This window comes from Sus scrofa, chromosome X (genome assembly GCF_000003025.6).
Source record: "Sus scrofa isolate TJ Tabasco breed Duroc chromosome X, Sscrofa11.1, whole genome shotgun sequence".
NCBI classification, from domain to species: Eukaryota; Metazoa; Chordata; class Mammalia; order Artiodactyla; family Suidae; genus Sus; species Sus scrofa.
The window spans coordinates 49,190,746-49,215,425 of record NC_010461.5 but is presented as its reverse complement, the minus strand read 5'-3'; the positions used below and the strand labels follow the sequence as shown (position 1 = coordinate 49,215,425).

Here is a 24,680-nt window from a genome sequence, read left to right as displayed (position 1 = left end):
AAAATATTTCACGCCAATAGACATGACAGAAAAGCAGGAGTCACAACGCTCATATCAGACAAAATAGACTTTAAAACAAAAGACATAAAGAAAGACAAAGAAGGACACTACTTAGCGATTACGGGATCCATCCAAGGAGAGGATGTTACTATCATCAACATATATGCCCCAAATATAGGAGCACCCAGATACATACAGCAAATATTGACAGACATAAAGGGAGATATTGATGAGAATACAATCATAATAGGAGACCTAAATACCCCCCTCACATCAATGGACAGATCCTCTAGACAGAAAACCAATAAAGCAACAGAGATCCTAAAGGAAACAATAGAAAAGTTAGACTTAATTGATATCTTCAGGACACTACATCCAAAAAAAGCAGAATACACATTCTTCTCAAATGCTCATGGAACATTCTCAAGAATCGACCACATATTGGGACACAAAGCTAACCTCAATAAATTTAGGAGCGTAGAAATTATCTCAAGTATCTTCTCTGACCACAATGCCATGAAATTAGAAATCAACCATGGGAAAAGGAAAGAGAAAAAACCTACTCCATGGAGACTCAACAACATGCTACTAAAAAACCAATGGGTCAATGAGGAAATCAAGAAGGAAATTAAAAACTACCTTGAAACAAATGATAATGAAGACACAACCTCTCAAAATCTATGGGATGCTGCGAAAGCAGTGCTCAGAGGGAAATTTATAGCAATCCAGGCCTTTCTCAAAAAAGAAGAAAGATCCCAAATGGACAACTTAACCCTCCACCTAAACGAATTAGAAAAAGAAGAACAAAAAAGTCCTAAAGTCAGCAGAAGGAAGGAAATTATAAAGATCAAAGAAGAAATCAATAAAATAGAGACTCAAAAAACAATAGAGAAAATTAATAAAACCAAGAGCTGGATCTTTGAAAAGGTGAACAAAATTGACAAACCCCTGGCCAGACTCACTAAAAAGAGGAGAGAAAGAACCCAAATCGCCAAAATTAGAAATGAAAAAGGAGAAATCACAACGGATACAGCAGAAATACAAAAAACCATAAGAGAATACTATGAACAACTGTATGGCAACACGTTTGACAATCTGGAAGAAATGGACAATTTTCTAGAATCTTACAGCCTGCCAAAACTGAATCAAGCAGAAACAGACCAACTGAACAGACCCATCACTAGAAATGAAATTGAAGAGGTCATAAAATCACTCCCTACAAATTAAAGTCCAGGACCAGATGGCTTCACAGGTGAATTCTATCAAACATATAAAGAGGAATTGGTGCCCATCCTCCTTAAACTCTTTCAAAAGGTTGAAGAAGAAGGAATACTCCCAAAGACATTCTATGAGGCCACCATCACCCTCATTCCAAAACCAGGCAGAGATACCACCAAAAAAGAAAACTATCGCCCAATATCATTGATGAATATAGATGCAAAAAATCTCAACAAAATCTTAGCCAACCGAATCCAACAACATACCAAAAAAATTATACACCATGACCAGGTTGGGTTCATCCCAGGTTCACAAGGATGGTTCAACATATGCAAATCAATCAGCATCATACACCACATTAACAAAAAAAAGTCAAAAATCATATGATCATCTCAATAGACGCAGAAAAAGCATTTGACAAAGTTCAACATCCATTCATGATCAAGACCCTCGCCAAAGTGGGTATAGAGGGAACATTCCTGAATATAATCGAAGCCATTTATGATAAACCCACAGCAAATATAATCCTCAATGGAGAAAAACTGAAAGCCTTCTCACTCATATCTGGAACAAGACAGGGATGCCCACTCTCACCACTGCTCTTCAACATAGTTTTGGAAGTCTTAGCCACAGCAATTAGAAAAACAAAAGAAATAAAAGGCATCCATATAGGAAGAGAAGAGATGAAACTGTCACTGTATGCAGATGACATGATACTATACCTAGAAAACCCTAAGGACTCAACCCCAAAACTCCTTGAACTGATTAATAAATTCAGCAAAGTAGCAGGATATAAGATTAACATTCAGAAGTCAGTTGCATTTCTGTATACCAGCAATGAAACATTAGAAAAGGAATACAAAAATACGATACCTTTTAAAATTGTACCACACAAAATCAAATACCTCGGAATACACCTGACCTAAGAGGTAAAGGACCTATATGCTGAGAACTATAAAACCTTAATCAAAGAAATCAAAGAAGATGTAAAGAAATGGAAAGATATTCCATGTTCCTGGATTGGAAAAATCAATATTGTAAAAATGGACACCCTACCCAAAGCAATCTACAGATTCAATGCAATCCCTATCAAATTACCCATGACATTGTTCACAGAACTAGAACAAACAATCCAAACATTTATAGGGAACCACAAAAGACCCAGAATCGCCAAAGCAATCCCGAGAAACAAAAACCAAGCAGGAGGCATCACTCTCCCAGACTTCAAGAAATACTACAAAGCCACAGTCATCAAAACAGTGTGGTACTGGTACCAAAACAGACAGACAGACCAATGGAACAGAAGAGAGAACCCAGAAGGAAACCCTGACACCTATGGTCAATTAATCTTTGACAAGGGAGGCAAGAACATCAAATGGGAAAAGGAAAGTCTATTCAGCAAGCATTGCTGGGAAACCTGGACAGCTACATGCAAAGCAATGAAACTAGAACACACCCTCACACCATGCACAAAATGAAACTCCAAATGGCTGAAAGACTTACATATACGACAGGACACCATCAAACTCCTAGAAGAAAACATAGGCAAAACACTCTCTGACATCAACCTCATGAATATTTTCTCAGGTCAGTCTCCCAAAGCAATAGAAATTAGAGCAAAAAGAAACCCATGGGACCTCATCAAACTGAAAAGCTTTTGCACAGCAAAGGAAACCCAAAAGAAAACAAAAAGACAACTTACAGAATGGGAGAAAATCGTTTCAAATGATGCAACTGACAAGGGCTTAATCACTAGAATATACAAGCAACTTATACAACTCAACAGCAAAAAAACCAATCAATCCATGGAAAAATGGGCAAAAGACCTGAATAGACATTTCTCCAAGGAAGATATACAGATGGCCAACAAACACATGAAAAAATGCTCAACATCGCTGATTATAAGAGAAATGCAAATCCAAACTACCATGAGATACCACCTCACACCAGTCAGAATGGCCATCATTAATAAATCCACAAAGAACAAGTGCTGGAGGGGCTGTGGAGAAAAGGGAACCCTCCTGCACTGCTGGTGGGAATGTCAACTGGTACAGCCACTATGGAGAACAGTATGGAGATACCTTAGAAATCTATACATAGAACTTCCATATGACCCTGCAATCCCACTCTTGGGCATCTATCCGGACAATGCTCTACTTAAAAGAGACACATGCACCCGCATGTTCATTGCAGCCCTATTCACAATAGCCAGGACATGGAAACAACCCAAATGTCCATCGACAGATGATTGGATTCGGAAGTGGTGGTATATATACACAATGGAATACTACTTAGCCATAAAAAAGGATGACATAATGCCATTTGCAGCAACATGGATGGAACTAGAGAATCTCATGCTGAGTGAAATGAGCCAGAAAGACAAAGACAAATACCATATGATATCACTTATAACTGGAATCTAATATCCAGCACAAATGAACATCTCCTCAGAAAAGAAAATCATGGACTTGGAGAAGAGACTTGTGGTTGCCTGATGGGAGGGGGAGGGAGTGGGAGGGATCGGGAGCTTGGGCTTATCAGACACAACCTAGAATAGATTTATAAGGAGATCCTGCTGAATAGCATTGAGAACTATGTCTAGATACTCATGTTGCAACAGAAGAAAGGGTGGGGGGAAAAACTGTAACTGCAATGTATACATCTAAGGATGACCTGACCCCCTTGCTGTACAGTGGAAAAATAATAATAAAAAAAAAGGGGAAATGCAAATCAAAACTACCATGAGATACCACCTCACACCAGTCAGAATGGCCGCCATTAATGAGTCCACAGATAACAAGTGCTGGAGGGGTTGTGGAGAAAAGGGAACCCTCCTGCACTGCTGGTGGGAATGTCAACTGGTACAGCCACTATGGAGAACAGTTTGGAGATACCTTAGAAATCTACACATAGAACTTCCATATGACCCTGCAATCCCACTCTTGGGCATCTATCCGGACAAAACTCTACTTAAAAGAGACACATGCACCCACATGTTCATTGCAGCCCTATTCACAATAGCCAGGACATGGAAACAACCCAAATGTCCATCAACAGATGATGGGATTTGGAAGATGTGGTGTATACATACACAATGGAATACTACTCAGCCATAAAAAGAATGACATAATGCCATTTGCAGCAACATGGATGGAACTAGAGACTCTCATCCTGAGTGAAATGAGCCAGAAAGACAAAGACAGATACTATATGATATCACTTATAACTGGAATCTAATATCCAGCACAAATGAACACCTCCTCAGAAAAGAAAATCATGGACTTGGAGAAGAGACTTGTGGCTGCCTGATGGGAGGGGGAGGGAGTGGGAGGGATCGGGAGCTTGGGCTTATCAGACACAACTTAGAATAGATTTACAAGGAGATCCTGCTGAGTAGCATTGAGAACTTAGTGTAGATACTCATGTTACAACAGAACAAAGGGTGGTGGAAAAAATGTAATTGTAATGTATACATGTAAGGATAACCTAACCCCCTTGCTGTACATTGGGAAAATAAAAAATTATATAAAAAATAAAGAACTAGGACATTCTCCAACATAAAAAATAATAAAAAAATAATAATAAATAAATAAATAAATAAATAGGCCCAAATCCTTGAAAAAAAAAATATATATATATATCCAAGACTGGAGTTCCCATCGTGGCGCAGTGGTTAATGAATCCAACTAGGAACCATGAGGTTGTGGGTTTGATCCCTGCCCTTACTCAGTGGGTTAAGGACCTGGCATTGTTGTTAGCTGTGGTGTAGGTTGCAGATGCGGCTTGGATCCCGCATTTCTCTGTGGCTCTGGCGTAGGCCAGTGGCTATAGCTCCGATTAGACCCCTAGCCTGGGAACCTCCATATGCGGCAGGAGCAGCACTAGAAAAGGCAAAAAGACAAAAAAAAAATAAAATAAAAAATAAAGAAAATATCCAAGACATGGAAGAAACCAAAATGTCCATCAGCAGAGGGATGGATAAAGAAGCTGTGGTATAAATATAAAATGGAGTATTAGCCATAGAGAAGAATGAACTAGTGCTATTTTGTGGCAACATGACTGGACTTAGAGATTGTCATACAAAATGAAAATTAGTCAGTGAAAGACAAACATCATAAAATATCACTTATATGTGGAAACTTTAATCTAAAAAGGATAGAAATGGACTTATTTGCAAAACATGAAAAGACAGAATTTGAAAACAAACTTACAATTATCAAAGGGAACAGATTGGGGGGGGATGGACTGGGGGTTTGGGATTGGCATATGCACACTGAAGTATGTGGAATGATCGGCAAACGGTGACCTGCTGTATAGCACAGAAAACTCTACCCAATTTTCTCTGATAATCTATGTGGGGAAAGCATCTGAAAGAGAATGGATGTGTGTACGTGTATAACTGAAACACTTTGTTGTACAGCAGAAATTTTCACAATATTGAAAATCAACTGTATTTCAATAAAACTTTTAAAAGTAAAAAAACAGTTACTTACAAAACAGTAACAGACTCAAAGATTTTGAAACCAAACTTAGGTTTAGCAAAGGGAAAAATATGGGGTGGTATAAATTAGGGCGTTGAGATTGATATATACTCACTACTCTGTATAAAATAGATGGGTATCAAGGACCTACTGTATAGCACAGGGAAATTTACTCCATACTGTGTAATAACTCATATGAGAAAAGAATCTGAAAAGGAATGGATATATGTATATGTATATTGATTTACTTTGCTGTAAGACTGAAATTAATGCAACTTTGTAAATCAACTATATTCTGATTTTAAAAAATTTTAAACAACAAAATGGTGATGAGGAAAGAAAAAGAAGAAAGAAAAGAAAGAAAGAAAGAAAGAAAGAAAGAAAGAAAGAAAGAAAGAAAGAAAGAAAGAAAGAAAGAAAGAAAGAAAAGAAAGAAAAGAAAGAAAGGGAAAAGGAGTGGCATGGTATATTTAAAGAACTACAAGGAAAAAGCTGCAACCTAGGATTCTCTACCCAGCAAGCTTATCATTTAGAATTGAAGAAAAGACAACTCAGAAAAGCAGAAAATAAGAGTTCATCTGTACTAAACCTATCCTACAAAGATGTTAAAGGGTATTCACTTAAGTGGAAAAGAAAAGAAAATAACATCTCTAGAAATGTAAAAATCTCAGTAGTAAAAGCAAATAACTGGTAAAGGCTGAGATTAAACCACTTAAATAAGCTAATATGAAGACTAAAAGACCAAAAAAAAAATTAAAACCAAATACAACCACAATACTGAATAATGGGATAAACATGAAGATATAAAATATAACATCAAAACACAAAGTGTGGGGGAAGAAAATAGAAATGTAGCTTTTTTAGTATGTGTTTGAACTTAAAGGAATACATATTTAAAACAAGTAGACATAGTTATAGGTCAAGACATATAAAGTATATGGTAACCATAAATCAAAAACCTATAATAATAACAAATGCTAGAGAGGGTGTGGAGAAAAGGGAACCCTCCTACACTTTTGGTGGGAATGTAAACTGGTACACCCACTATGGAAAGCAGTATGGAGGTACTTTAGAAAACTAAATATAGAATTACCATATGGCCCAGCAATACCATTCTTGGGCATATATCCTGACAAAACTTTCCTTGAAAAAGACACCTGCACCTGTATGTTCACTGTAGCACTATTCACAATAGCCAAGACATGGAAACAACCCAAATGTCCATTGACAAATGAGTGGATTAAGAAGATGTGGTGTATATACACAATAGAATACTACTCGGCCATAAAAAAAGAACAAAATAATGCCATTTTCAGGAACATGGATGGAACTAGAGACTCTCATCCTGAGTGAAGTAAGTTAAAAAGAGAAAGACAAATACCACATAATATCACCTATCTGGAATCTAATATATGACAAAAGTGAAACTTTCCACAGAAAAGAAAATCATGGACTTGGAGAACAGACTTGTGGTTGCCAAGGGAGAGGGGGCAGGATTGGGATAGACTGGGAATTTGGGGTTAATGGATGCCAACTATTGCCTTTGGAATGGATAAGCAATGAGATCCTGCTGTATAGCACTGGGAACTATATCTAGTCACTTATGATGAAGCATGATAATGCGAGACGAAGAATGTACATATGTATGTGTTACTGGATCACTTTGCTGTATAGTAGAAAATTGACAGAACACTGTAAATCAGCTATAATGGAAAAAATAAAAATCATTTTTAAAAAAGCTACAATAGATACACAAAAACAAGAGATAAAGGAACACATAACTTTCACTAAATGAAATCATAAAACTACAAGATAAGAAACTAAAAGAACAAAAGCACAGGGAGAAACTACAAAAAAAAACAGAAAATATGTTATAAAATGGAAATAAATACATACCTATCAATAGGGACTTTAAATGTCAATGAACTGTATGCTCCAATCAAAAGTCATCTGATGCCTAATTGGATATAAAAACAAGACTCATGTGTATGCTGTTACAAAACACTCATGACAGAACTAAAGACATACACAGACTGAAAGTGAAAGAAGGGGAAAATATATTTCATCCAAACGGAAATGTCAAGGGTAGCATTGCAAGGATAGCAATACTAATATCAGGCACAAAATACTTTGAAATAAAGTCTACTACAAAAGACAAAGAAGGGCATTATATAATAATAAAGAGATCAATACAAAGGACGAAAATATACTTGTTAACATATATTAATCCAATACATGACCATCAAAATATATGAAGCGAATATTAGAAGAGTAAAGGGAAAAGTGACCATAATACAGTAGTAAATAATAAAATAACACTAGGAGACTATGACAACACACATAAATGTACAGATACCAAACCAAAAAAAACACAATAAGGCAACACGGGTCATAATGAAATAATAAACCAGTTTAACTTAACAGATATCTACAAGATATTCCATTTGAAAAAACAAGATGCACAGTCTTTTCAAGTGTACATGCAGCTTTCCTTAGAAAAGACATATGCTAGGGGAAAAAACAAATAACAAAAACTACAAGAAGACACAAAAAAAAATAGGATTTTTTTTTTTTCTGATCACACTAACCAGAGAAATTCTTGGTGCTGGACTTTGGTTTTACGTTATGTAAAAAAACAGAGAAACATAAATTATATCAGGATCTAACTGGAACCATTTTCTGATATCAAAAGCTGTATATATCCAGATGGACGAGAAACACATGAAAAGATGTTCAACATCACTCATTATTAGAGAAATGCAAATCAAAACCTCTCTGAGGTACCACCTTATACCAGCCAGATGGCCATCATCAAAAAGTCTACACACAATAAGTCCTGGAGAGGGTGTGGAGAAAAAGGAACACTACTACACTGTTGGGATTGTAAATTGGTGCAACCACTGTGGAAAGCTGTAGGGAGATGCATGAGAAAACTAAAAATAGAGTTACCATTTGATCCAGCAATCCCACTCCTGGGCATCTATCCAGAGAAAACCACAACTCGCAAAGACACATGTACTCCAATGTTCATTGCAACACGGTTTGCAATAGCCAAGATATAGAAACAACCTAAATGTCCATCAACAGAGGGTGGATCAAGAAGGTATGGTACATACACACAATGGAATATGACTCAGCCATTAAAAAGAACATAGTACCAGCATTTTTTGCAACATGGATGGACCTAGAAAAAATCATGTTAAGTGAAGTAAGCCATACAATGAGACACCAACATCAAATGATTTCACTGACATGTGGAATATGAAAAAAGGACAGACTGAACTTATTGCAGGACAGATGCTGACTCACAGACACTGAAACACTTATGGTCTCTAGTGGAGATAGTTTGTGGGGTGGGAGGATGTACTTGGGTTATGGGATAGAAATCCTGTGAAACTGGATTGTTATGATCATTATACAACTACAGATGTGATGAATTCAATGGAGTAAAAAAACAAATTATAAAAAATAAACACATAAATAAATAAAGCTGAATATATCAAAATATGGAATAAGAAAACTTCAATTTGTCACTGGAAGATTTATGAAATTGAAAAGGTTAAAAAGCAAAGCACAAAGATATGAACATAGGTGGGGGTGATGGAATGCCAAATGCTAACCATATAAAAATGACCCTGATAATGCCTAAGGAAATGGAGGAGACAGTTTGAATACAAAGTGATAAACCTACAAGAGAAACGCGGGCTTTTCACTTCACCAAAGGGCAGCCATGGCACGAGGACCCTTAGGACACCAGGGACACAGCTAAGAACTGGAAGCGAAAGGAAACGAGGGAAGCAGTATGTCCTCACCTCCACCACCACTGCCAAGGCACTGCCAAAGCTGTCCTGGACCTAGGGCACGGAGGGGTGCTTCGCTGGGACTTGGCGGCCTTCCAGGACTGACCAGGAGACACAAGGTGCCTAGAGACCAGGGGACACACCAGCAGGCAGATCCCTGCCACGAGGGTCCCTCCTGAGTGCCACCAAGGGCTCTGACCCAAGAGTAGACCTGCCTGGGGGTGGGGGGCAGGGTGTGCAGAGAGAAGGCAAGAGGGGAGGAGGCGGGGCCACGCGCCCCGACGACACCCCGAGCAGAGCAGGTCCTGTCCTGGGCACATTCATGGGACGGGACAGGACAGGACAGGACAGGACAGGACAGGACAGGACAGGGAAGGGATGAGGGTACTCTCCGATGGCAATTAAGGGATGGTTGGGAGGGAGTGCCCCCTTGCTCCTGCGATCCGTGCGGGTCATCGGCACTTCCACAGGAAAGGAGAAGGAAAAGGAAAAGTACTGGCCAGGGCGCTGCTCCCAGGCACCTGCCCAATCCTGCCTTCTAGACAGAGGCACACCCGCGCCAGAAGGCCTGAAAGTCAGGAAGCGAGTGTAAGTAAGGGACGGAAAGCGCAGAGCGAAAAGAAAGCAAAGGTGGAACTGAGGTGGAGCTGAAGCCTGAAGGTGATCCCCGGGGCACTGTGTCCCAGGGGGGCAGCTGGAACCTGTGGCCCCCTAGGGGAAGAGCCATCACCCGAGGCAGAGCCGTCAGCCACTGAGGCAAGGGTTTGGACCCTGGCCAGGGAGAGGCCTGCCTTGCGATGCTGTAGTGCCCACCTGGGAAGGGGAAAGACAACCAGAATGGGCCAAGGAGGAAGAACTGGGTCGGGCCGGGCCGGGGGGTGGGGTGGGGGGACGGGGTGGCCAGGAAGGTAGGGCCGCTCTTCCCCCCGCCCCACCCCCCCCCGCCCCCCGGGTCCAGTGCCACTGGCAGAGAGAATAAGCTGTGTGCCTGTGCAGACCCGTTCACCTGACTATAAGGCTGTGTGTGTGGGTGTGTGCGGGGGTGGGGGTTGGGGGGGTCGGGGGATGTGTGCGTGCACGCATGCGCGCGCGCGCCAGGGTTCTGCAACCAGAAGAATGCAGGGAAAGGCGGCAAGTCATGTGAAACGATGCTGAACCCTGACGCCAAGAGTGGGGATTCCACGCCTAGCTGGTCCCCGATGCCTGCCCTCCTTTCTCCCTGCATTGTCCCCAAGTTAGGTGTCAGGGGTGCCCTGGTGTTTACCTTCTGGGCAAGAGGCACCTCAGGTCCCTACCTGACAGGATGGGGGTGACTTTTGTTTTCCTGAGTTGTTTTCTGTCTCTTTGTATTTTCCCGACCACTTCCACCCACCGATGGCCTGCTTCCCGGGAGAGCATGGGGGAGAAGAAGGCTCTTGGGAAAAGGCCATTCCTCAATTCTAAGCGTCCTTAAGACACTACCCAGTGTGGCAAATCCCGGCCACGACGGTCCCGGGGTGGGGGGGGCGGGGGGCGGGGTGCGAGGGGTGGGGTGGGTTTCCATTCCTCGGAGCTCCCTTCCTTCCGGTCCGCACTCCTAGGAAGACCTTAAGGGAGCAAAGAAAGGAACCGCTTACAGGGGAAACACTAAAGACCCTCAGGCTCCCCTCCCTCCCCCATTGCTGTCTTTGCGAGGCACTGGCTGGCATGGGCGTGATGCCCTCAGACACTCAAGGCAGGGTCACCACTGCTTTCCTTTCCATCCGCCGACCAAACCAACCAACCAAGGCCAGAGAACAACCACAAAAGGTTGCCTGCCTTTACTGTGCACAAAGGTGGTGGCCCGGCCATTAGCCACCAGCCACTGCGGCTGCCCCCAAAGCTGCATCCGGAGGGGAATTCAGGATGGAGACAAGCAGGATGCTGGCCCTGGAGGGTTAAGGTGCCAATCTAGGAGTGATGTCAAGGGGCCCTAGTCCTGAGCCATCCCATACAGAGAAAAGCCCTCAAGTCACTGCCTGGGGATGTCCCCCATTTTGTTTGGTTGGTTGGTTTTGGTTTTGGTTGCATGAGCTCTAATCTTTGGATGATCCAAGACAGCATTTCCCTCCTTTCTCTTTTTCTCAAAAGAAAGTCCTGGCGCCTTCCTCCCTTTCCTCTTCGGGACGTACCCTCGGAGCTATCTGAGGGGCTGTCACCGTGGCTATAGTCCTCACAGAGGGCTCACAGAGGGCTCACAGAGGTCTCCGAACAAAACATAACTCTCGGTGTTTAGCTTGCGCATTTCTCTTCTGCCCACACCTCCCAATCTGCCCTGCAAAAGGGCCCTGAGCCCTCCTTTGGAGTGGGTGTGGCTGGATACTCAGCATTCCCTTAAGCTGTTCAGTGGTTCCTCAGAAGTGGTTTCTCAGATGTGTGCATGTGTGCCTGCCTCTGTGTGTGTGTGTGTGTGTGTGTGTGTGTGTGTGTGTGTCTGTGTGTGTGTGTGTGCCCGCGCGGGCGCGCGCTCACGCGCTCACGCGTGCGTGTCTGTGCGTGTGTTTGGGGGTGGCCGTGGGGGTGAATATGTGTGAGCGTGACTGTTTGACGGGGATCCACAGTTTCCACGCCAAGTTCTCAGGTGTCAAGCCCTCGGGTGAAGACCAGGCTAGTGTCAGGGCTTACTTAGGCTGAGAAGCAGAGCGATGGACACATCAGACCAAACCCCCAAGCTCCCTTCTGCCACTTGACCCCCGCCTCCCCACACATCAAGCCCCACCCTCCCTCCACCTCCCCTAGTCCCTTAGCCTCCTAAGCTTCACCTTCTCCCCGAGGATAAAATGCCATGGGGGTCGGGGAAACCTGAGCAGGACCTGTTCGCGGGCTCTTGGTAGAGAACTGACGCCCGACGGCCTGGCTACCCAGGCCTGAGGGCAGAAGGACCCTGATGGGGCTGACTTGTGAACCAATGCCTACCAGGCCAAGCGGCCCTCCCCGAGACCCACCTGTGTGAGCCCTGCCATTCCAAAACGTCGCAGCCCTGGGCACAAAGGAGTGCTCAGGCTCCCAAGCAGAGATGCCCCCAGCGGCCTCTTCCGGACCCTGGTGACTCCTGGCACGACCCCGCTGTACAGAAGGGGCCAATGACATCTGGACCCGCTTGGGACCTGCCTGCCTCTGACCCAGCCGCCTTTGGCCCCCTGAAGCATGCACGCAACCTCAGGAGAAGCAAGGTTGCTGCCTGGGAAGGGGTATGGTACAGACAAGCCAGGGGCCAGGAGGAGTCTGAAGCTACATACCAAGAGGAATCTGCAAGCCCAGTGGTGGCATCTCTGCAAGGCTGTCTGTGTTCACAGTGAAGCAGAGCCTGAACAGAGTCAAGAACGGCCTAGCTACCCTTGCAGGGTTGGCCCAGAGTGGCCAAGTTGGTGAGGGGCCCTGCCGAAGGTGGCCTGGCTGTTCTGCGGGCTGGACTATTGCTGGTGATGAGGATATTGGCATACGGATGCTGCTGCCGCTGCCGCTGCCGCTGCCGCTGCCGCTGCCGCTGCTATTGTTGCTATGGATGACAGTGATGATGGCGGTGGTGGCAGTGGTGGCGGTGGCGGGGGTGGTGGGAAGAAGAGAAGAGGAGGAGGAGGAGGAGAGGGTGAAAGGATGGTGTCTCCACCTGCACCCCACCCCCTCCTCTGTCAGGCTGCCAAAGGAAGGAGAGGAAGGCTTGGTGGGGGCAGGGGAAGGGGTGACTGCCATTTCTGGAGCCACAGTGCCATCCAGCGGAAAGTGTATGGGAAAAGGCCAGGCAGCAGCCTGGCTTCTGCCAGGCACAGAGAGCAGCAAGGCTGTGCTGGGCTGACCGGGCTGTGCTCAAGCCCCAGGTTCCCCCTGCAGGGGAGCTGGGCACCGAGGCCGGTCGGTCGGGGCCGTCGGAGGCCCTGAGGGCCTTGGCCTGCCAGCAGGACCCGCTGGGGGAGGCAGGAGCTCCAGGAGCCCTGGACACAAGCCGGCAGCCCCTAGGCAGAGCAGCCCAGACAGCTGAGCTTCCCGTTTGTCAGCCATTTTGGGGTGGGCCCAGAGGAATTCCACCCCGTTTCCTCTGGTGTCCCTGCTGCGGAGCGGAGTAGCGTAGCGGGGCGCCCTGCCTCGGGGCACACCGGCGTCAGGGGTCCCCTTTCCCCACCTGGAGCCCAGGCCCTTAGGAGTTCTGGGACCAGGGCCATTTGCCCGCCCCTGGCACTGCTCCCCGCGGTAGCCATCTTGGGCGGCCTCTGGGGTTTCTGAGGGCCTTCTCCAGCTGTGGGCCTCGGGCCCACTCTCCCGTGGGGCACACAGGCGGAGGGACAGCCAGGGGCCCTTCGCCCCTGTGCACCCGCTGCACCCTCCGGACCACCCCGCCCGCACTGGGCACAGCACAGCCCCCCCCCCTCTGTCTCTGTCTCTGTCTCTGTCTCTCTCTCTCTCTCTCCCCCTCCCGGAGGGCCTCTGCCTTGGGCCCTGCTAACCGGCTCTGACAGAAACTATCTCCGCTTGATGGCAGTATGGCTCCACCAATGCCAACCAAATGCTTACCCCCCCTCCCCCTCCAACACCCGCCCCCAGGGCCTGGAGCCTCCTGCCCTACCAGGGTGAAAGCAAAAGCAAAACGCAACTGACACAGACAGTCCCAGGAAGAAGCACAGAAAAGGAAAGGAACCAGCCACCTGGACCCATGCCGCTCACCAAATGCACTGGGCAGAACGACTGCTGACCAGGAGGCGGGACCCCCTGCAGGCCTTTCCCCTTCTTTGCTCCAACCCCATTTTTCCTAGCTCCAGCTCTGGGAGAGAAGCAAAAGGCCAAGGACACACCCACAGGCCTGGGTGACTCTCTCTGTCCCAGGGATTAAATCAGGGGACCTGCCTCGGACAAGGTGGCAGCCACCATTCGGGTGGCCCAACGCTCTGCTCTGTCTTGCCAGGGACTTTTTTGGCCGGGCTCTGCTTCCTACCAAGGCCTGGAGCTCACCACCTTGGGCTGGCCCCCCAACAAAGCAGCCAGAAACGGCTGGCCCAACCTGCAGCCACAGGGCTCCCACCCCCCACCCCCACCCCGCCCCGGAGGCTCCCCTGTAAAGGGCTACCCAAAGCCCGAGGCAACACAGGCTGGCCTTGCTCTCACACAGGAACCCTGCAAAGGCCACCAAACCTCGCCAAGGCACAAGGCCCCACCCAGGGCCAGGATGCTGGAGAGGAAGGGCACAGACTCTGATGAATGGGACTCGGGACTCGGAGACCCCCGTTTCTTTCTCTGCCTAAACAAGGGAGGCCCCAAGTTTACACTGTAGCCCGGCGGACCTGCTGACAGACCACCAGCTCAGGAGACACAGAATGGCTCCCTGTCCCTTGCGCAGAGCCCTCCCGGGAACGTATGTTTCAGGCATTCTCTGTGTGCGCCTGTGTGGGGGACGGGGCGGCGGGGGCGCGGGCGCGGGCGCGGGCGGGGGGTGGGGTGGGAGCAAGGTGGGTCTTGGGGTTGGAGCTGGGGGGTGGGAGGGTTGGTGGTGGGATGAGGTGTGAGTGTACATATGAAAGCACACACAGCAGTGTGTATCAGTGTGTTTGCGGTTGTGTGAGGGTATGGCCTGTGAAAGACTGGGCTGGGGGTGAGAGCATGTGTCTCTGTGTGCGTGTGCGTGTGCGTGTGCGTGTGCGGGTGTGGGTGTGTGTGGGTGTGTGTTGGGTGCTGGACATGCTCAAAGCCATATATGGTGCTTGCCCTCCTGTGTGCCTGGGTGACCATGGATATCCCTATCCCGGTGTGCCTGTGCCTTTGGGTGTGGGGATGGGTGCTTGAGTGCCTGGTCCTGTGAGCAAAGGCCAGTGCCGGCCTGCCAGGGCTTGGGCAAATGGAGGTGACAGGTTGTATGGATCCAGTGAAATCTCTATTGTTCCCTTCAGGCCAAAAGGAAGCAGGGCACGCCTGCAGGAAGCTCCTACTGGCTCAAGTCTGGACTTTAAGTGCTTCCATAAGGATAACAACTGCCAGGAATGGAACTTCAAGAGATTATTTTGGCAAGTCTTGAGTTCCCGATGCTCTTTCATTGCAAAGTAACTCCTGGATCACGGCTGGTTTTGTTTGTGGTCGGTTTCCTGGTGGTTTTGGAGGCTGAGGATGATCTCCACCCCTGGGGAATTCAGGGGAAGCGTGGACCCTGAACCTCGGTACTCTGTCCTGCTACCCTTGGACGTGCCCCTTCACCAAAGGGCAGCCATGGCACGAGGACCCTTAGGACACCAGGGACACAGCTAAGAACTGGAAGCGAAAGGAAACGAGGGAAGCAGTATGTCCTCACCTCCACCACCACTGCCAAGGCACTGCCAAAGCTGTCCTGGACCTAGGGCACGGAGGGGTGCTTCGCTGGGACTTGGCGGCCTTCCAGGACTGACCAGGAGACACAAGGTGCCTAGAGACCAGGGGACACACCAGCAGGCAGATCCCTGCCACGAGGGTCCCTCCTGAGTGCCACCAAGGGCTCTGACCCAAGAGTAGACCTGCCTGGGGGTGGGGGGCAGGGTGTGCAGAGAGAAGGCAAGAGGGGAGGAGGCGGGGCCACGCGCCCCGACGACACCCCGAGCAGAGCAGGTCCTGTCCTGGGCACATTCATGGGACGGGACAGGACAGGACAGGACAGGACAGGACAGGACAGGACAGGGAAGGGATGAGGGTACTCTCCGATGGCAATTAAGGGATGGTTGGGAGGGAGTGCCCCCTTGCTCCTGCGATCCGTGCGGGTCATCGGCACTTCCACAGGAAAGGAGAAGGAAAAGGAAAAGTACTGGCCAGGGCGCTGCTCCCAGGCACCTGCCCAATCCTGCCTTCTAGACAGAGGCACACCCGCGCCAGAAGGCCTGAAAGTCAGGAAGCGAGTGTAAGTAAGGGACGGAAAGCGCAGAGCGAAAAGAAAGCAAAGGTGGAACTGAGGTGGAGCTGAAGCCTGAAGGTGATCCCCGGGGCACTGTGTCCCAGGGGGGGCAGCTGGAACCTGTGGCCCCCTAGGGGAAGAGCCATCACCCGAGGCAGAGCCGTCAGCCACTGAGGCAAGGGTTTGGACCCTGGCCAGGGAGAGGCCTGCCTTGCGATGCTGTAGTGCCCACCTGGGAAGGGGAAAGACAACCAGAATGGGCCAAGGAGGAAGAACTGGGTCGGGCCGGGCCGGGGGGTGGGGTGGGGGGACGGGGTGGCCAGGAAGGTAGGGCCGCTCTTCCCCCGCCCCACCCCCCCCGCCCCCCGGGTCCAGTGCCACTGGCAGAGAGAATAAGCTGTGTGCCTGTGCAGACCCGTTCACCTGACTATAAGGCTGTGTGTGTGGGTGTGTGCGGGGGTGGGGGTTGGGGGGGGTCGGGGGGATGTGTGCGTGCACGCATGCGCGCGCGCGCCAGGGTTCTGCAACCAGAAGAATGCAGGGAAAGGCGGCAAGTCATGTGAAACGATGCTGAACCCTGACGCCAAGAGTGGGGATTCCACGCCTAGCTGGTCCCCGATGCCTGCCCTCCTTTCTCCCTGCATTGTCCCCAAGTTAGGTGTCAGGGGTGCCCTGGTGTTTACCTTCTGGGCAAGAGGCACCTCAGGTCCCTACCTGACAGGATGGGGGTGACTTTTGTTTTCCTGAGTTGTTTTCTGTCTCTTTGTATTTTCCCGACCACTTCCACCCACCGATGGCCTGCTTCCCGGGAGAGCATGGGGGAGAAGAAGGCTCTTGGGAAAAGGCCATTCCTCAATTCTAAGCGTCCTTAAGACACTACCCAGTGTGGCAAATCCCGGCCACGACGGTCCCGGGGTGGGGGGGGGGGGGGGGCGGGGGGCGGGGTGCGAGGGGTGGGGTGGGTTTCCATTCCTCGGAGCTCCCTTCCTTCCGGTCCGCACTCCTAGGAAGACCTTAAGGGAGCAAAGAAAGGAACCGCTTACAGGGGAAACACTAAAGACCCTCAGGCTCCCCTCCCTCCCCCATTGCTGTCTTTGCGAGGCACTGGCTGGCATGGGCGTGATGCCCTCAGACACTCAAGGCAGGGTCACCACTGCTTTCCTTTCCATCCGCCGACCAAACCAACCAACCAAGGCCAGAGAACAACCACAAAAGGTTGCCTGCCTTTACTGTGCACAAAGGTGGTGGCCCGGCCATTAGCCACCAGCCACTGCGGCTGCCCCCAAAGCTGCATCCGGAGGGGAATTCAGGATGGAGACAAGCAGGACGCTGGCCCTGGAGGGTTAAGGTGCCAATCTAGGAGTGATGTCAAGGGGCCCTAGTCCTGAGCCATCCCATACAGAGAAAAGCCCTCAAGTCACTGCCTGGGGATGTCCCCCATTTTGTTTGGTTGGTTGGTTTTGGTTTTGGTTGCATGAGCTCTAATCTTTGGATGATCCAAGACAGCATTTCCCTCCTTTCTCTTTTTCTCAAAAGAAAGTCCTGGCGCCTTCCTCCCTTTCCTCTTCGGGACGTACCCTCGGAGCTATCTGAGGGGCTGTCACCGTGGCTATAGTCCTCACAGAGGGCTCACAGAGGGCTCACAGAGGTCTCCGAACAAAACATAACTCTCGGTGTTTAGCTTGCGCATTTCTCTTCTGCCCACACCTCCCAATCTGCCCTGCAAAAGGGCCCTGAGCCCTCCTTTGGAGTGGGTGTGGCTGGATACTCAGCATTCCCTTAAGCTGTTCAGTGGTTCCTCAGAAGTGGTTTCTCAGATGTGTGCATGTGTGCCTGCCTCTGTGTGTGTGTGTGTGTGTGTGTGTGTGTGTGTGTGTGTCTGTGTGTGTGTGTGTGCCCGCGCGGGCGCGCGCTCACGCGCTCACGCGTGCGTGTCTGTGCGTGTGTTTGGGGGTGGCCGTGGGGGTGAATATGTGTGAGCGTGACTGTTTGACGGGGATCCACAGTTTCCACGCCAAGTTCTCAGGTGTCAAGCCCTCGGGTGAAGACCAGGCTAGTGTCAGGGCTTACTTAGGCTGAGAAGCAGAGCGATGGACACATCAGACCAAACCCCCAAGCTCCCTTCTGCCACTTGACCCCCGCCTCCCCACACATCAAGCCCCACCCTCCCTCCACCTCCCCTAGTCCCTTAGCCTCCTAAGCTTCACCTTCTCCCCGAGGATAAAATGCCATGGGGGTCGGGGAAACCTGAGCAGGACCTGTTCGCGGGCTCTTGGTAGAGAACTGACGCCCGACGGCCTGGCTACCCAGGCCTGAGGGCAGAAGGACCCTGATGGGGCTGACTTGTGAACCAATGCCTACCAGGCCAAGCGGCCCTCCCCGAGACCCACCTGTGTGAGCCCTGCCATTCCAAAACGTCGCAGCCCTGGGCACAAAGGAGTGCTCAGGCTCCCAAGCAGAGATGCCCCCAGCGGCCTCTTCCGGACCCTGGTGACTCCTGGCACGACCCCGCTGTACAGAAGGGGCCAATGACATCTGGACCCGCTTGGGACCTGCCTGCCTCTGACCCAGCCGCCTTTGGCCCCCTGAAGCATGCACGCAACCTCAGGAGAAGCAAGGTTGCTGCCTGGGAAGGGGTATGGTACAGACAAGCCAGGGGCCAGGAGGAGTCTGAAGCTACATACCAAGAGGAATCTGCAAGCCCAGTGGTGGCATCTCTGCAAGGCTGTCTGTGTTCACAGTGAAGCAGAGCCTGAACAGAGTCAAGAACGGCCTAGCTACCCTTGCAGGGTTGGCCCAGAGTGGCCAAGTTGGTGAGGGGCCCTGCCGAAGGTGGCCTGGCTGTTCTGCGGGCTGGACTATTGCTGGTGATGAGGATATTGGCATACGGATGCTGCTGCCGCTGCCGCTGCCGCTGCCGCTGCCGCTGCCGCTGCTATTGTTGCTATGGATGACAGTGATGATGGCGGTGGTGGCAGTGGTGGCGGTGGTGGCGGTGGCGGTGGTGGTGGGAAGAAGAGAAGAGGAGGAGGAGGAGGAGAGGGTGAAAGGATGGTGTCTCCACCTGCACCCCACCCCCTCCTCTGTCAGGCTGCCAAAGGAAGGAGAGGAAGGCTTGGTGGGGGCAGGGGAAGGGGTGACTGCCATTTCTGGAGCCACAGTGCCATCCAGCGGAAAGTGTATGGGAAAAGGCCAGGCAGCAGCCTGGCTTCTGCCAGGCACAGAGAGCAGCAAGGCTGTGCTGGGCTGACCGGGCTGTGCTCAAGCCCCAGGTTCCCCCTGCAGGGGAGCTGGGCACCGAGGCCGGTCGGTCGGGGCCGTCGGAGGCCCTGAGGGCCTTGGCCTGCCAGCAGGACCCGCTGGGGGAGGCAGGAGCTCCAGGAGCCCTGGACACAAGCCGGCAGCCCCTAGGCAGAGCAGCCCAGACAGCTGAGCTTCCCGTTTGTCAGCCATTTTGGGGTGGGCCCAGAGGAATTCCACCCCGTTTCCTCTGGTGTCCCTGCTGCGGAGCGGAGTAGCGTAGCGGGGCGCCCTGCCTCGGGGCACACCGGCGTCAGGGGTCCCCTTTCCCCACCTGGAGCCCAGGCCCTTAGGAGTTCTGGGACCAGGGCCATTTGCCCGCCCCTGGCACTGCTCCCCGCGGTAGCCATCTTGGGCGGCCTCTGGGGTTTCTGAGGGCCTTCTCCAGCTGTGGGCCTCGGGCCCACTCTCCCGTGGGGCACACAGGCGGAGGGACAGCCAGGGGCCCTTCGCCCCTGTGCACCCGCTGCACCCTCCGGACCACCCCGCCCGCACTGGGCACAGCACAGCCCCCCCCCTCTGTCTCTGTCTCTGTCTCTGTCTCTCTCTCTCTCTCTCCCCCTCCCGGAGGGCCTCTGCCTTGGGCCCTGCTAACCGGCTCTGACAGAAACTATCTCCGCTTGATGGCAGTATGGCTCCACCAATGCCAACCAAATGCTTACCCCCCCTCCCCCTCCAACACCCGCCCCCAGGGCCTGGAGCCTCCTGCCCTACCAGGGTGAAAGCAAAAGCAAAACGCAACTGACACAGACAGTCCCAGGAAGAAGCACAGAAAAGGAAAGGAACCAGCCACCTGGACCCATGCCGCTCACCAAATGCACTGGGCAGAACGACTGCTGACCAGGAGGCGGGACCCCCTGCAGGCCTTTCCCCTTCTTTGCTCCAACCCCATTTTTCCTAGCTCCAGCTCTGGGAGAGAAGCAAAAGGCCAAGGACACACCCACAGGCCTGGGTGACTCTCTCTGTCCCAGGGATTAAATCAGGGGACCTGCCTCGGACAAGGTGGCAGCCACCATTCGGGTGGCCCAACGCTCTGCTCTGTCTTGCCAGGGACTTTTTTGGCCGGGCTCTGCTTCCTACCAAGGCCTGGAGCTCACCACCTTGGGCTGGCCCCCCAACAAAGCAGCCAGAAACGGCTGGCCCAACCTGCAGCCACAGGGCTCCCACCCCCCACCCCCACCCCGCCCCGGAGGCTCCCCTGTAAAGGGCTACCCAAAGCCCGAGGCAACACAGGCTGGCCTTGCTCTCACACAGGAACCCTGCAAAGGCCACCAAACCTCGCCAAGGCACAAGGCCCCACCCAGGGCCAGGATGCTGGAGAGGAAGGGCACAGACTCTGATGAATGGGACTCGGGACTCGGAGACCCCCGTTTCTTTCTCTGCCTAAACAAGGGAGGCCCCAAGTTTACACTGTAGCCCGGCGGACCTGCTGACAGACCACCAGCTCAGGAGACACAGAATGGCTCCCTGTCCCTTGCGCAGAGCCCTCCCGGGAACGTATGTTTCAGGCATTCTCTGTGTGCGCCTGTGTGGGGGACGGGGCGGCGGGGGCGCGGGCGCGGGCGCGGGCGGGGGGTGGGGTGGGAGCAAGGTGGGTCTTGGGGTTGGAGCTGGGGGGTGGGAGGGTTGGTGGTGGGATGAGGTGTGAGTGTACATATGAAAGCACACACAGCAGTGTGTATCAGTGTGTTTGCGGTTGTGTGAGGGTATGGCCTGTGAAAGACTGGGCTGGGGGTGAGAGCATGTGTCTCTGTGTGCGTGTGCGTGTGCGTGTGCGTGTGCGGGTGTGGGTGTGTGTGGGTGTGTGTTGGGTGCTGGACATGCTCAAAGCCATATATGGTGCTTGCCCTCCTGTGTGCCTGGGTGACCATGGATATCCCTATCCCGGTGTGCCTGTGCCTTTGGGTGTGGGGATGGGTGCTTGAGTGCCTGGTCCTGTGAGCAAAGGCCAGTGCCGGCCTGCCAGGGCTTGGGCAAATGGAGGTGACAGGTTGTATGGATCCAGTGAAATCTCTATTGTTCCCTTCAGGCCAAAAGGAAGCAGGGCACGCCTGCAGGAAGCTCCTACTGGCTCAAGTCTGGACTTTAAGTGCTTCCATAAGGATAACAACTGCCAGGAATGGAACTTCAAGAGATTATTTTGGCAAGTCTTGAGTTCCCGATGCTCTTTCATTGCAAAGTAACTCCTGGATCACGGCTGGTTTTGTTTGTGGTCGGTTTCCTGGTGGTTTTGGAGGCTGAGGATGATCTCCACCCCTGGGGAATTCAGGGGAAGCGTGGACCCTGAACCTCGGTACTCTGTCCTGCTACCCTTGGACGTGCCCCTTCACCAAAGGGCAGCCATGGCACGAGGACCCTTAGGACACCAGGGACACAGCTAAGAACTGGAAGCGAAAGGAAACGAGGGAAGCAGTATGTCCTCACCTCCACCACCACTGCCAAGGCACTGCCAAAGCTGTCCTGGACCTAGGGCACGGAGGGGTGCTTCGCTGGGACTTGGCGGCCTTCCAGGACTGACCAGGAGACACAAGGTGCCTAGAGACCAGGGGACACACCAGCAGGCAGATCCCTGCCACGAGGGTCCCTCCTGAGTGCCACCAAGGGCTCTGACCCAAGAGTAGACCTGCCTGGGGGTGGGGGGCAGGGTGTGCAGAGAGAAGGCAAGAGGGGAGGAGGCGGGGCCACGCGCCCCGACGACACCCCGAGCAGAGCAGGTCCTGTCCTGGGCACATTCATGGGACGGGACAGGACAGGACAGGACAGGACAGGACAGGACAGGACAGGACAGGGAAGGGATGAGGGTACTCTCCGATGGCAATTAAGGGATGGTTGGGAGGGAGTGCCCCCTTGCTCCTGCGATCCGTGCGGGTCATCGGCACTTCCACAGGAAAGGAGAAGGAAAAGGAAAAGTACTGGCCAGGGCGCTGCTCCCAGGCACCTGCCCAATCCTGCCTTCTAGACAGAGGCACACCCGCGCCAGAAGGCCTGAAAGTCAGGAAGCGAGTGTAAGTAAGGGACGGAAAGCGCAGAGCGAAAAGAAAGCAAAGGTGGAACTGAGGTGGAGCTGAAGCCTGAAGGTGATCCCCGGGGCACTGTGTCCCAGGGGGGCAGCTGGAACCTGTGGCCCCCTAGGGGAAGAGCCATCACCCGAGGCAGAGCCGTCAGCCACTGAGGCAAGGGTTTGGACCCTGGCCAGGGAGAGGCCTGCCTTGCGATGCTGTAGTGCCCACCTGGGAAGGGGAAAGACAACCAGAATGGGCCAAGGAGGAAGAACTGGGTCGGGCCGGGCCGGGGGGTGGGGTGGGGGGACGGGGTGGCCAGGAAGGTAGGGCCGCTCTTCCCCCGCCCCACCCCCCCCGCCCCCGGGTCCAGTGCCACTGGCAGAGAGAATAAGCTGTGTGCCTGTGCAGACCCGTTCACCTGACTATAAGGCTGTGTGTGTGGGTGTGTGCGGGGGTGGGGGTTGGGGGGGGTCGGGGGGATGTGTGCGTGCACGCATGCGCGCGCGCGCCAGGGTTCTGCAACCAGAAGAATGCAGGGAAAGGCGGCAAGTCATGTGAAACGATGCTGAACCCTGACGCCAAGAGTGGGGATTCCACGCCTAGCTGGTCCCCGATGCCTGCCCTCCTTTCTCCCTGCATTGTCCCCAAGTTAGGTGTCAGGGGTGCCCTGGTGTTTACCTTCTGGGCAAGAGGCACCTCAGGTCCCTACCTGACAGGATGGGGGTGACTTTTGTTTTCCTGAGTTGTTTTCTGTCTCTTTGTATTTTCCCGACCACTTCCACCCACCGATGGCCTGCTTCCCGGGAGAGCATGGGGGAGAAGAAGGCTCTTGGGAAAAGGCCATTCCTCAATTCTAAGCGTCCTTAAGACACTACCCAGTGTGGCAAATCCCGGCCATGGCCACGACGGTCCCGGGGGGGGGGGGGGGGCCGGCCGGGGTGGGGGGGCGGGGGGCGGGGTGCGAGGGGTGGGGTGGGTTTCCATTCCTCGGAGCTCCCTTCCTTCCGGTCCGCACTCCTAGGAAGACCTTAAGGGAGCAAAGAAAGGAACCGCTTACAGGGGAAACACTAAAGACCCTCAGGCTCCCCTCCCTCCCCCATTGCTGTCTTTGCGAGGCACTGGCTGGCATGGGCGTGATGCCCTCAGACACTCAAGGCAGGGTCACCACTGCTTTCCTTTCCATCCGCCGACCAAACCAACCAACCAAGGCCAGAGAACAACCACAAAAGGTTGCCTGCCTTTACTGTGCACAAAGGTGGTGGCCCGGCCATTAGCCACCAGCCACTGCGGCTGCCCCCAAAGCTGCATCCGGAGGGGAATTCAGGATGGAGACAAGCAGGACGCTGGCCCTGGAGGGTTAAGGTGCCAATCTAGGAGTGATGTCAAGGGGCCCTAGTCCTGAGCCATCCCATACAGAGAAAAGCCCTCAAGTCACTGCCTGGGGATGTCCCCCATTTTGTTTGGTTGGTTGGTTTTGGTTTTGGTTGCATGAGCTCTAATCTTTGGATGATCCAAGACAGCATTTCCCTCCTTTCTCTTTTTCTCAAAAGAAAGTCCTGGCGCCTTCCTCCCTTTCCTCTTCGGGACGTACCCTCGGAGCTATCTGAGGGGCTGTCACCGTGGCTATAGTCCTCACAGAGGGCTCACAGAGGGCTCACAGAGGTCTCCGAACAAAACATAACTCTCGGTGTTTAGCTTGCGCATTTCTCTTCTGCCCACACCTCCCAATCTGCCCTGCAAAAGGGCCCTGAGCCCTCCTTTGGAGTGGGTGTGGCTGGATACTCAGCATTCCCTTAAGCTGTTCAGTGGTTCCTCAGAAGTGGTTTCTCAGATGTGTGCATGTGTGCCTGCCTCTGTGTGTGTGTGTGTGTGTGTGTGTGTGTCTGTGTGTCTGTGTGTCTGTGTGTGTGTGTGTGCCCGCGCGGGCGCGCGCTCACGCGCTCACGCGTGCGTGTCTGTGCGTGTGTTTGGGGGTGGCCGTGGGGGTGAATATGTGTGAGCGTGACTGTTTGACGGGGAT

The 24,680-nt window shown here is 51.7% G+C and overlaps 1 protein-coding gene and 1 long non-coding RNA gene across 6 annotated transcripts in view; one reads left to right on the top strand and one right to left on the bottom strand.

The window, feature by feature from the left end:
* The window catches only part of LOC110257828 (negative regulator of P-body association), a 74,031-nt gene that overhangs the window by 15,482 nt on the left and 33,869 nt on the right, over positions 1-24,680 (bottom strand). The window contains exons 1-2 of one of the 4 annotated variants that reach the window (XM_021080577.1): positions 12,757-13,275; positions 10,715-11,085 (exon numbers count right to left, since the gene is read on the bottom strand). The exons of 1 other annotated variant lie outside the window; for it this stretch is intronic. In XM_021080577.1, the coding sequence (XP_020936236.1) occupies positions 10,949-11,085; positions 12,757-13,210 (591 nt within the window). In that variant the 5' untranslated portion in view covers positions 13,211-13,275 and the 3' untranslated portion in view covers positions 10,715-10,948. Of the gene's footprint in view, positions 1-7,595; positions 8,523-10,714; positions 11,086-12,756; positions 13,276-24,680 lie in introns of those variants that run through there. 2 more of the 4 variants (XR_002340839.1, XM_021080578.1) reach the window with 2 other exon arrangements.
* LOC110257830 lies at positions 8,956-22,983 on the top strand. 2 transcript variants are annotated; one of them, XR_002340841.1, is made up of 3 exons: positions 8,956-9,618; positions 15,394-15,895; positions 21,688-22,983. It is a non-coding gene; the product is annotated as an uncharacterized LOC110257830 (long non-coding RNA). The 2 variants fall into 2 exon arrangements; XR_002340840.1 differs by lacking the exon at positions 8,956-9,618 and adding an exon at positions 14,395-14,861.